Source organism: Terrapene carolina, unplaced genomic scaffold, assembly GCF_002925995.2.
Source record: "Terrapene carolina triunguis isolate 2854851 unplaced genomic scaffold, T_m_triunguis-2.0 Scaffold49, whole genome shotgun sequence".
Classification (NCBI taxonomy): Eukaryota; Metazoa; Chordata; order Testudines; family Emydidae; genus Terrapene; species Terrapene triunguis.
Genome location: NW_020664400.1, coordinates 2,187,140 through 2,199,644, shown reverse-complemented (window position 1 = coordinate 2,199,644; position 12,505 = coordinate 2,187,140). Strand labels below are relative to the sequence as shown.

The 12,505-nt window shown below is 55.4% G+C and overlaps 1 protein-coding gene across 1 annotated transcript; it reads left to right on the top strand.

Annotated features, from left to right (window-relative positions):
- The first annotated feature begins 511 nt into the window (after positions 1 to 511).
- On the top strand, positions 512 to 5,512 carry LOC113407601 (melanin-concentrating hormone receptor 2-like). Its single transcript, XM_026656459.2, has 3 exons — positions 512 to 1,160; positions 1,892 to 2,434; positions 5,245 to 5,512. The coding sequence occupies exons 1-3, from the start codon at positions 640 to 642 to the stop codon at positions 5,450 to 5,452; spliced, it is 1,272 nt and encodes a 423-aa protein (XP_026512244.1). The 5' UTR covers positions 512 to 639; the 3' UTR covers positions 5,453 to 5,512.
- Positions 5,513 to 12,505: the final 6,993 nt, after the last annotated feature.

Below are 12,505 nucleotides of genomic sequence, written 5' to 3'. Positions count from 1 at the left end.
GGGGGGGGCAGCGGCTCAGCGGATCTCGGCTCCCCCGGCCCCGCAGGCGGAACCGGCCGGGCCCAGCCCCAAGGGGGTCCCGGAGAGCCTGGGGCTCCGCGAGCCTCTGGCCGAGCCCTGGGCGCGGGGGCGGCTCCATCCGCCGGCGCCGTTAGCCTGCGCAGCCTGGTCCGGGCGGTCTCCGGGATCCAGGCACCGGTGAGTGGCCGGGGCGGCTCCTGGGCAGGAGCAAGTGGCTCCGGATCCGCGGGGATCGGGCCCAGCCGCGCAGCGCAGTGCCCCGGGGAAGGTGCCCTGCTGGGCGTCGTCTGGCCGCGCAGCTCCCGTGGGCTGGATCCGGGACTCAACGAGGCTGGGGTCCCCCCGGTGCCTTTAAAGGCTGGGGGTGACGGGGCGCCACCCCCCCCCCCCCCGCCGCCTGGGGACGGCCCGGGGGAGCGGGCAGCAGCTAGCCCGGGAGCCGTCGTGGGGACGCTAGCTGACGGGTCCCCGTCTAGGGGCCACTCCCATTCCCAAGGGCCCCCTCCTGGGCCAGCAGCACATCCCCGAGTGCTAGCAGGAGAAGGGGCTGGTGCATTCTGGGTCCATCCCTGGACACCCTCTGACCCACACTGGGTGCCCCCTGCCCCAGCAGTGGCCATGCCGCAGTACTCGGGGCATGCCAACGCCTCGCACCTGGGGCCAGGTGTGGCTGCTCTGCTGGACAGGAGCAGTGACTTCACCCTGGGCCTGAACATCTTCTCTGGCGCTCTGCATGCCGGGCCCCCCAACCTCTCCCTGATGCCGTGCGAGCTGGAGCCGCTGGGCTCCCTACCCCTGGACACCGAGGGGTCTGCAGCTTGGGGTAGCCTTCTGGGGCCGGCCCTGTCACTGGTGCTGCCTGTGGTGTACGCCCTCATCTGCGGCTGCGGCATCCTGGCCAACGGGCTGGTGATCTCCATCGTGCTGAGCTGCAAGCACAAGCTGGTGTCGGACGTCTACATCCTGAACCTGGCCGTGGCTGACCTGCTCTTCCTGGTGGGGATGCCCTTCATCATTCACCAGCTTGTCCAGGAGCACGGCTGGATATTCGGGGACTTTCTGTGCCGTGCTGTCACCACCCTCGACCTCAACAACCAGTTCACCAGCGTGGCCATCGTCACCGTGCTCTGCGTGGACAGGTACCCACCAGGGCACGCTCTGCAGCAGGGCACGCTCTGCAGCACAGCCCTTGCCCCATGGGGTGTCCTGTTTTCCCTTTGGGAAAATATAGTCACTTTACTTCTGGGCAGCTAGTGTCGCTCTCACAGCTGCGGTGTTGGCAGCCATGGTACAGGCTGTAGCCTGCGGGGTTGGGGCAACCCTGGGGGGTGGACAAGCCCCCAAAGGCTGAACTCACACAGGGCCCGAATGGCTGCAGGGCTGGAATAGTGGAGGTGGGGGGAACAGGGCTAGAATAGTGGGAGGGCTTCAGGATAGAGGCAGAGCTAGGGGGTGGCAGGGCTGGAATGGGAGGGGGGCACCGCAGGACACAGGTGGAGCTGGGGGTGGGGCAGGGTTGAAACGAGGATGGGGGCTGCAGGGCTCCGGTGGAGGTGGGGGTGTGGCAGGGCAGAAAGGGGTGAAGTTGAGCCCCAGCAAACCCCCCTGCCCAGCCCCCTCAGATAGTGTTGAGCTGGTGTAGGGGGTCTGCACCCCCTGCTCAGGGCCTGTGGGTAGGGACCCCCTGCATCAGCACTTGGGTCATTGTTTCCTGGCCTCTCCAAGCTGGGGCAGCTGGGAACTCTATCCCCTCTTTGAAACATGGGGCACAACAGCTGTTTCATCCCCAGCCCCATTGTCACCCCTAGATCTCCCTGCCTCACCCTCCCATCCTGCCCCATGCCCCTCCTGATGGCCACTCTCTCCCCAGGTACGTGGCAGTTGTGTACTCGTCCACAGTGGGCCAGAAGCGGACGCTGCGCTGTACGGCCCTGATCAATGCTGGCGTGTGGGCCAGCAGCCTGGTGATGGCCACGCCAGCCATGCTGTACGCCCGGGTGCAGCGGGAGAACCAGACGGAGCTGTGCCTCATGGATCTGCCAGGCCCCAGCAGCCTATACTGGTACACGCTCTACCAGTCACTGGCGGCCTTCCTCCTGCCGCTGCTGGTGATCACGGTGCTGTACTCCCTCACCCTGCACCACCTGTTCCGGGCCATGCACCGGGCGCAGCGACGCTGCTCGGCCCGCAGCCGGCGAGTCACCCGCATGGCGCTCACCATCATCACTGCCTTCCTCATCTGCTGGACACCCTTTCACGTGGTGCAGCTGGTCAACCTGACGGCCGCCCCCTCCGTCGCCTCCTTCTACCTGAACCAGCTCACCATCTGCCTCAGCTATGCCCACAGCTGCGTCAGCCCCGTCCTCGTCCTCTTCTGCACCGAGTTCTTCCGCGAGCGGATGGCCCACTCTAGGTGCGGGCGGGGCACGGGCTGCTGGGGACGGGGCTTAATCAGGGGACCGGGGTGGGGCGGGAGATGATGCTGCAGGTATGCTCATGGTTCCGTCAGGCCCCCCTACAGGCTGGGGCAGGAATTGATGTCTCTCCCCACCTACTTCTCCTGCGGGAGGGATAGCTCAGTGGTTTGAGCATTGGCCTGCTAAACCCAGGGTTGTGAATTCAATCCAGTTAGGGATCTGGGGCAAAAATCTGTCTGTTTGAGCAGGGGGTTGAACTAGATGACCTCCTGAGGTCCCTTCCAACCCTGATATTCTATGATTTAACCCCTGTCTCCAGCCCCCCTTCCTGGGCAACCCCCCCAATCCAGCTTTGCCCCACCCCAGTGCAGAGATAGGGCTCTGTGTCCTGTGCCTGGCCTTGAAGGTACTCTGGGGGTGGGGTGAGCCCAGCCCTGCATTACTGGCCAAATCAGGCACAGAACCTGCATCCCTGCAATCAGGGCTGGCTCCAGGCACCAGCTTACCAAGCTCCGGAGAGGGGCGGCATGTCCAGCTGTTCGGCGGCAATTCGGCGGACGGCCCCTCACTCCTGCTCGGAGCGAAGGACCATCCGCCGAATTGCCACCGCAGATCGCGATCGCAGCTTTTTTTGTTTTGTTTTGTTTTGTTTTGTTTTGTTTTTGTTTGGCTGCTTCGGGCGGCCAAAACCTTGGAGCCGCCCTGCTCACTCCCGCTCGGAGCGAAGGACCTGCCGCTGAATTGCCGCTGCAGATCGCGATCGTGGCTTTTTTTTTTTTTTTTTTTTGGCTGCCAAAACCCTGGCGCCGGCCCTGCCTGCAATCCAGATCCCCGGGGGGACAGCCTGTATTCGCCCCCTCAGGAAGCCACTGCAAGGGCTGTGATCCCTGGATCTTTGCTGGGGATGATCAAAAGCCAGGCAGCTCCTTAGTACGTACCCCTGCTGCCCTCCACCTCCTGTTCTAGTCCTCACATCTGGCCATAGCCCAGCTCCCACTCCAGGTGTGAGCAGGGCCGCCGAGAGCGGGTTCGGGCCCTGGTGAAAATTTTTTTTCGGGTCCCCCAGCAAGGGCAGACTGGCTAAACAGGGCCAACGAGATGGGGGGAAGCCGGGCCCCGGGCCCCCTTCCGGACCGCCGGGCCCCGGTAATTTGTACCAGCTTCCCCCCCTCTCGTTGGCCCTGGGTGTGAGTGCATCCTGGTGAGTGAGCCCAGGATCGGGCCCCACTCCCGGTGTGGGCAATGAGCGCGGAGGTCGGGCCCTGTTCCGGGGTGGGCGGTGAGCCCGGGGGGTCAGGTCCATCCCTCACTCAGGGCTTTTGAAGTTTCACTCCAATCCCCCAAGTCTGGAGAATTGCCCTTGTCTGGGAGCTGCCCCTGACCTCTGATCCCAGGCCTCCTTTTGCCCTCCCCTGTGTCAGAAGCCTATGGAAGACCCTGAGATCTGCCCCGTCCCCTTGCTGACCTGCCCCCAAAATCCCCAGCCCTCGTGGGTTCTGCTCCCCCATTGACTCTGACTTCTCTGCCCAGTCCTTCCCCCATCCGAGGCCCCTGGGGTCCTCCCCTCTGCTCCTCCATCCACCCCTCCCTTCTGCCCCAAATCCCCCTTTCCCCACAGATAGTGCCCAGCTCCACCACTCCACCATCCCTGGAATGACACCCCCCCACACACACTTGCTGCCTCTCCTGGGCCAAGCCACCAGTACCTCCAGCTCAGTGTCTCCCCAGTGCCTTCCTTGGCCTGCACCCCCCATGCCCAGCCATTGGGGGTCACAGTTCACCTGTTCCTGCCATCTCCCCCACAGTCTGCCCCTTCCCTGCCTGCACCCTGGCTGGTTTGCAAAGCAGGTGTGTGTGGCGCTAGCTGCATAGTAACCCCACTCTCCCTTGCTCTCTCTGCTCCCCAGGCCAGTCTAGTGCCAGCCTGCTCTGTCCTTTCACACCCGGCACATGAGCCTGCACCTGGGCAGCTCCTGCTAGCTGCCACATCTCAGCAGAGCCAGCAGCCAGAGCTCAGGGTCTGGACAGGGACCCGAGCCCAGGGGATCACTCTGCCCTCGTGGTACCTGAGGGATTGGGGTAATGGGGATTTGGGTTTCCCCCCACAGAGCCCTGCTGGTCCATGGGCTCCCATTCTATGAGCCCCACATCTCCGGCTGGAGCAAATGTCAGGATTGGGGGTGAACCCAGCTCCTGGGGGGAGTTCAGCCAGGACTGCGCGTCCCACTATAGCTCCCAGCCCCTTCCCACCAGGCAATCGGGGTCTGTCATGCCAGGGTCTGCTGCCTGCTGTGCTGCCTCCTGTTGTTGGCACCCTGCATAACAGCCTCCTCCTGCATAGAGAGCTTGCTTGCCAGGGCCGGCTGGAGTAGGAACGGCTGTTAACTCTCCCCCCACCCCCCATGGGCCCATTGGTGCCACAAAGGGCCAGGAGCAGGAGCCTTGGGTGCAAGGGGCAGCACTGCTTCTTGTGTCAAGCAAAAAACTCTGACCTTCCCCTGCCCCCAGGCTGGTGAGATCCTCCCCCTCCCAACCAGACCCTTTCTCTGCCCAGGCACTGTCGCCACTCCATTCTTGGACACTCGTCTTCCTGCTGTGTTGCCTGAGCCCTGATGTCAAGCTGTGCCCATGCCATACAGGCAGCTTGGGCATTGGCACACCCTCTGCCAGTGAGATGCTCTTAGTGGCGTTAGTTGCTGGGGCTGGGCTCCAGGGAGATCCTTAGTTTCTGGCCTGTGTCTCCCCCCCCCGGCCCCCTTGCACCCTGGCTGCCCATGTGAGAGTGACTGTGTCCCCCTCTCCGCAGGTACTGCAGATTCATCGCCAGGTGGAGGGCACTGCGTGCGGGCACTGCCCTGCCCAGCCAGGAGCTCACCTCCACTGTCTACAGCCCACAAGTGGGCAGCGCCACGGCCCAGCGCTGCCGGCGCCCCTTCGGCACCGAGCAGCTGCCATGCTCCATGACCGAGGCCAGTGTCACCATCAATGGGCAGGAGGAACAAAGCACCGTCTAGGAGCCTCCATGCTACCAGAGCACTGACTTCAGTTGGAGCCCACGGATGGCCCCCACTGCTGCAGCATGACTTGGCAGGTGTGGGGACAGAACTTTGGTGATGCCAGGCCAAGGCAACATGCCAGGAGCCTCAGCCACGGCTCAGATGGGACTTTTCACCTCCCCATAGGACAGTGCAGATTCCCACCCCTGAGGCTGGTGGGAAGAGCCAGTCTAGCTCAACCACCAGATATGGACTTGATGCAGGAATTGCTGGGTGAGGTTCTCTGGCCCGGGTTATGCAGGAGGTCAGACTGCATGGTCGCAATGGTACCTCCTGGCCTTACAGTTGGCAGATCTATGAACCAGGGAGTCTGGGCAGGAAATGGCAGTGAGAGCAGAGACTTTAATAAAGCAAAAAGAACGCACCGGGGTGGAGCCTGTCTGTCATCCTCACCCCCACCCCCGCGGGGATGGGTGACAACTTAAATGTATACCCCAATTTAAAAAACATAATAAGAGAACCAAAAAAGAGCCACTGTGGTTAAACAACAAAGTAAAAGAAGCAGTGAGAGGCAAAAAGGCATTCTTTAAAAAGTGGAAGTTAAATCCTAGTGAGGAAATTGAGGTGTCATTAGGGGAGGTTTTGGAAAAAATTGATAAACTAAACAGTAATAAGTCTCCAGGATCTGATGGTATTCACCCAAGAGTTCTGAAGGAACTCAAATGTGAAATTGCAGGACTACTAACTGTCATCTGTAACCTATCATTTAAATCAGCTTCTGTACCAAATGACTGAAGGATAGCTAATGTGATGCCAATTTTTAAAAAGGGCTCCAGAGGTGACCCTGGCAACTACAGACCAGTAAGCCTCACTTCAGTACCGGGCAAATTGGTTGAAACTATCATAAAGAACAAAATGTTCAGACACATAGATGAACATAATTTGTTGGGAAATAGTCAACATGGTTTTTGTAAAGGGAAATCATGCCTCACCAATCTACTAGAATTCTTTGAGGGGGACAACAAGCATGCAGCCAAAAGAGATCCAGTGGATATAGTGTATTTAGATTTTCAGAAATCCTTTGACAAGGTCCCTCACCAAAGGCTCTTAAGCAAAATAAGCAGTCATGGGATAAGAGGGAAGTTTCTCTCATGGATTGGTAACTGGTTAAAAGGTAGAAAACAAAGGGTAGAAATAAATGGTCAGTTTTCAGAATGCAGAGAGGTAAATCGTGGTGTCCCCCAGGGATCTGTACTGGGCCCAGTTCTATTTAACATATTCATAAATGATCTGGAAAAAGGGGTAAACAGTGAGGTGGCAAAATTTACAGATGATTCAAAACTACTCAAGATAGTTAAGTCCCAGGCAGACTGCAAAGAGCTACAAAAGGATCTCACAAAACTGGGTGACTGGGCAACAAAATGGCAGATGAAATTTAATGTTGATAAATGCAAAGTAATGCACACTGGAAAACATAATCCTAACTATACATATACAATGATTGGGTCTAAATTAGGTGTTACCACTCAAGAAAGAGATCTTGGAGTCATTGTGGAGAGTTCTCTGAAATCATCCACTCAATGTGCAGCGGCAGTCAAAATATGCCCACACCTTGAATACTGCATGCAGATATGGTCGCCCCACCTCAAAAAAGATATATTGGAATTGGAAAAGGTTCAGAAAAGGGCAACAAAAATGATTAGGGGTATGGAACAGCTTCCGTATGAGGAGAGATTAATAAGACTGGGACTTTTCAGCTTGGAAAAGAGGTGACTAAGGGGGGATATGATAGAGGTCTATAAAATCATGAGTGGTATAGAGAAAGTAAATTAGGAAGTGTTAATTACTCCTCATAATACAAGAACAAGGGGCCACCAAATGAAATTCATAGATAACAGGTTTAAAACAAACACAAGAAAGTATTTTTTCACGCAACGCACTGTCAACCTCTGGAACTCCTTGCCAGAGGGTGTTGTGAAGGCCAATACTATAACTGGGTTCAAAAGGGAGCTAGACAGATTCATGGAGGATAGGTTCATCAATGGCTATTAGCCAGGATGGGCAGGAATGGTGTCCCTAGCCTCTGTTTGCCAGAAGCTGGGATTGGGTGACAGGGCATGGATCACTTGATGATAATCTGTCTGTTCAGTCCCTTTGGGGCACCTGCCATTGGCCACTGTCAGAGGACAGGATACTGGGCTTGATGGACCTTTGGTCTGACCCAGTATGGCCATTCTTATGTTCTTATACCTGCAGCATGCAACACTCAGCCGCTGCACACCACACGAGCACACAGCACCCACACTTGGGCATACTCCACATACCCCTCCTCCCCGCATGCATAATTCCCCCACTGGGCATAGACACTGCACACCCAAACACCTGCCCTCCTCCATGTACCATGCCAATGCACACCCACATGCTCTCCCTGTGCTCACATATTCTGAGCACATGGTCATACTTAGCCCCCAAATTTAGGTTTAGCAGAAACAGATTGGAATTTAAAATAGCCCGACTGACCCACCCCCTTGTCCTGATTGCAACCCAAACATCACAGCAGGGGCTGGAGCATGAGAGCTACAAAGTGAAACTGATGAGAAGCCAAACGGAAACTGACCAGGCTGGCATTGACCTGGGGCTGGGGATTACACTATAAAACCCATTTGTGTGCTGTCATTGCTGGGTAATTAACAAATCAGGGCCTGACCCGCCCTTTCCCCTGCCTTGGCCAGCCAATGGGGGAAGTGGAGGAGAATCCTGGTGCTGTCCCTTTAAATTCATGCCCCCGTTGGATTTGCCTTGGTGCATTTCATGTCACAGGGGCCGTTGCCCTGTATGGGGATTTGCCCCTTCATGCCTCAGGTCCCCCCAAACAGCCCTGCAGACAGATCCCCCTCCTGTGAGCCAGCCGGTTCCAGCCACCCCCACAGGTCCCAGCCAATCCTGAGCTGAACTGTGGGGGCAGACAGAGCCATTCGGGGAGCCCAGGGCTGGGCTAGCAGGGGCTGCGGGTCGGGCGTGAGGGGCACCAGCAGAGCTGGAGGGAGCCCAGGGCTGGGCTAGCAGGGGCTGAGAGTCAGGAGTGAGGGGCACCAGCAGACATTGGCACTGACCCCAATGTTCAGTCTAAGCCAAGATGTGGGGGATTCATGTCTTTGCCCAAGCCCCCCGTGGCCTGGCACATCCCCCCCACACCCCGAGGAGGTGGGGGCTGGGAAGGGCCCCGCGCAGAAGTTAAACATTGGCGGCTGGTGGCAGAGGCCAGGTGCCTGCGGGCGTGGCTCCCAGGGCTGCCCCATGGCGTGGAGTCTGGGGGATCAGCTGGGAAGGGTGGTGCTGGCATCTGCACCCGCAGGGACCTGACCTTTCCCAGCCGTCAATGTTTAACTTCTGTGCCGGGCCCTTCCCAGCCCCCTGCCTCGGCAAGATCCACCCTCACCCCCCCCCACCAGCCCCCCACTAGTCCGGGTTGTTATAATTACAGTGCCGCAGAAGATGGGGGAGCGGGGCTGGGGAAGGAGAAACCCCAAAGATTTCTGGCAGGATTGACTTGGGCAGCTCAGTACTAATGTAGACCCGAGAACAAATGGATATAAACTGGCCGTCGGGAAGTTTAGGCTTGAAATTAGACGACGGTTTCTAACCGTCAGAGGGGTGAAGTTCTGGAACAGCCTTCCGAGGGAAACAATGGGGGCGAAAGACCTCTCTGGCTTTAAGATTAAGCTTGATAAGTTTATGGAGGGGATGGCTTGATGGGATAACGTGATTTTAGTCAGTAGGTCAATAACGTGCCATCGCTGGTAATTAGTATCAATGGTCAATATGGGTCTGGCTGGAGAATCTTGCCCACATGCTTGGGGTTCTGCTGATCGCCATATTTGGGGTCGGGAAGGAATTTTCCTCCAGGGTAGATTGGCAGAGGCCCTGGAGGTTTTTCGCCTTCCTCCGTAGCATGGGGCAGGAGTCGCTTGCTGGATGATTCTCTGCGACTTGAAGTCTTTAAATCATGATTTGGGGACTTCAACAGCTGAGTCAAGGGAGAGAATTACTCCAGGAGTGGGTGGGTCAGCTTTTGTGGCCTGCATCATGCGGGAGGTCAGACTAGATGATCATAATGGTCCCTTCTGATCTTAAAGTCTATGAGTCTATGAGTCTATGAGGAGGGGGGCATGGGTGAGCGAGGGAAGGGATGGGTAGGGGGATGGGTGCATGTGGAGATAGATGGGGGATGGGCTGGTCCAGGGGGGCAGAGAAGGGGATCTAGAGCAGTGGTTTCTTCAGGAATTGAAATTAGGGGGGGTGTTCGAATTTACGGGGGGGGTGTGTGTGTGTGTGTCAGGGCCAATGAGATATATAAAAGAGATATAAATAAAGTAAATGTTTTGTTAGGATAATGCAAGTTACACCAAAACACATAACAGGGCTAGATTTCTGAAAAAAATATAATTTAAAAAAAAAAATGTATTTAATTTAAATTGACTTTTGAAAAGTAAGCCATCATGGGATAAGAGGGAAGTCCTCTCTTGGATCAGTAACTGGTTAAAAGATAGGAAACAAAGAGTAGGAATAAATTATCAGTTTTCAGAATGGAGAGAGATGCGAACAGGGGCTGCTAACAGGGAGTTTCGCAAGGGAGTTCTCCAGGTGAAGGAGGAGCAATACAGCACCCTTTTGGGCGGACAGGGGGCTGCAGACGAGAGTTTGACAGAGGGAGGCTTGCGATGGTTAGGAAGACCCGCAACACCTGTGCCAGCACTGTTTCTGTCTCCTCCACCTGTGCCTGTAGCCAGACAGAGCGCCTGAGCATGGATGTTTCTACCCAGATCCTGGTGTGGTTTTGCAGAGACTGTAACTTGCAATTTCCACTTACTGATATCCAGGCTGGGGGGACCATCCAATGTGAAAGGTGCCTGCTGGTGGAATCTCTCAGGCAGCAGGTGGGAGAGCTACAGGAGGAGGTGGCTAGGTTGAGAAGCATCCGAATCCACGAGCAATTCCTGGACAGTGTCCATGTGGAGACAGCTGAGGTAGCTGTCCCAGTACACAGGACTGCTGATACACCACTGGTGGAGGAGGAGATGGCTCAGGGTGGACACTGGCAGCTGGTTACTTCTGGCAGCAGGCAGTGCTCCACCCCTGCTCCGAACCCTCCCGCTATGGTAATAGGTAATCGTTATGCTCTTCTTGATACAGGAAAGAAGGCATCACCCCCTACAGTAAAGGAGGAGAAGCCTCGTACCCCTAAGGCTGGGAGGTCTGCTGCCACCACTGCGAATAGGAAACGTAGGGTAGTGGTGGTCGGAGACTCTCTGCTGAGGGGGACGGAGGCGCCCATCTGTCGCCCTGACATTTCATCTCGGGAGGTATGCTGCCTGCCGGGAGCCCGTATCCGAGACGTTACGGAGGCGTTGTCGAGGATTATCCAGCCCTCTGACTACTACCCCATGCTACTCATCCATGTGGGCACAAATGATACTGCGCGGTGTGACACTGAGCGGATCAAGAGTGACTACAGGGCTCTGGGAGTACGGGTGAAGGAGTTTGGAGCGCAGGTGGTATTCTCTTCGATTCTTCCTGTCAAAGGTAGGGGCCCGGGCAGAGACAGATGCATCATGGAGGTGAATGCCTGGCTGCGAAGATGGTGTCGCCAGGAGGGCTTTGGCTTCCTAGACCACGGGATGCTATTTGAGGAAGGACAGCTAGGCAGAGATGGCGTTCACCTTTCGAGGAGGGGAAAGACCCTATTTGGACACAGACTGGCTAACCTAGTGAGGAGGGCTTTAAACTAGGTTCGACGGGGACAGGTGAGGAAAGCCCACAGGTAAGAGGGGAACATGGAGACCTGGGAGATGGGTCGGAAATGAGAGGGAGTGTGGGCTATATTGGCAGAGAAAAAGGAGGGTCAGGACAAAACTGGGAGGAAAGATCAAACCAGTATCTTAGATGCCTATATACAAATGCGAGAAGTATGGGTAATAAGCAGGAAGAACTGGAAGTGCTAATAAATAAATACAACTATGACATTGTTGGCATCACTGAAACTTGGTGGGATAATACACATGATTGGAATGTTGGTGTGGATGGTGTGGATGGATCCTTGCTCAGGAAGGATAGACAGGGGAGAAAGGGAGGAGGTGTTGCCTTATATATTAAAAATGTACACACTTGGACTGAGGTAGAGATGGACATAGGAGATGGAAGTGTTGAGAGTCTCTGGGTTAGGCTAAAAGGGGTAAAAAACAAGGGTGATGTCATGCTAGGAGTCTACTACAGGCCACCTAATCAGGTAGAAGAGGTGGATGAGGCTTTTTTTAAACAACTAACAAAATCATCCAAAGCCCAAGATTTGGTGGTGATGGGGGACTTCAACTATCCGGATATATGTTGGGAAAATAACACAGCGGGGCACACACTATCCAACAAATTCTTGGACTGCATTGCAGACAACTTTTTATTTCAGAAGGTTGAAAAAGCTACTAGGGGGGAAGCTGTTCTAGACTTGATTTTAACAAATAGGGAGGAACTCGTTGAGAATTTGAAAGTAGAAGGCAGCTTGGGTGAAAGTGATCATGAAATCATAGAGTTTGCAATTCTAAGGAAGGGTAGAAGGGAGAACAGCAAAATAGAGACAATGGATTTCAGGAAGGCGGATTTTGGTAAGCTCAGAGAGCTGATAGGTAAGGTCCCATGGGAATCAAGACTGAGGGGAAAAGCAACTGAGGAGAGTTGGCAGTTTTTCAAAGGGACACTATTAAGGGCCCAAAAACAAGCTATTCCGCTGGTTAGGAAAGATAGAAAATGTGGCAAAAGACCACCTTGGCTTAACCACGAGATCTTGCATGATCTAAAAAATAAAAAGGAGTCTTATAAAAAATGGAAACTAGGACAGATTACAAAGGATGAATATAGGCAAATAACACAGGAATGCAGGGGCAAGATTAGAAAGGCAAAGGCACAAAATGAGCTCAAACTAGCTACGGGAATAAAGGGGAACAAGAAGACTTTTTATCAACACATTAGAAGGAAGAGGAAGACCAAAGACAGGGTAGGCCCACTGCTTAGTGAAGAGGG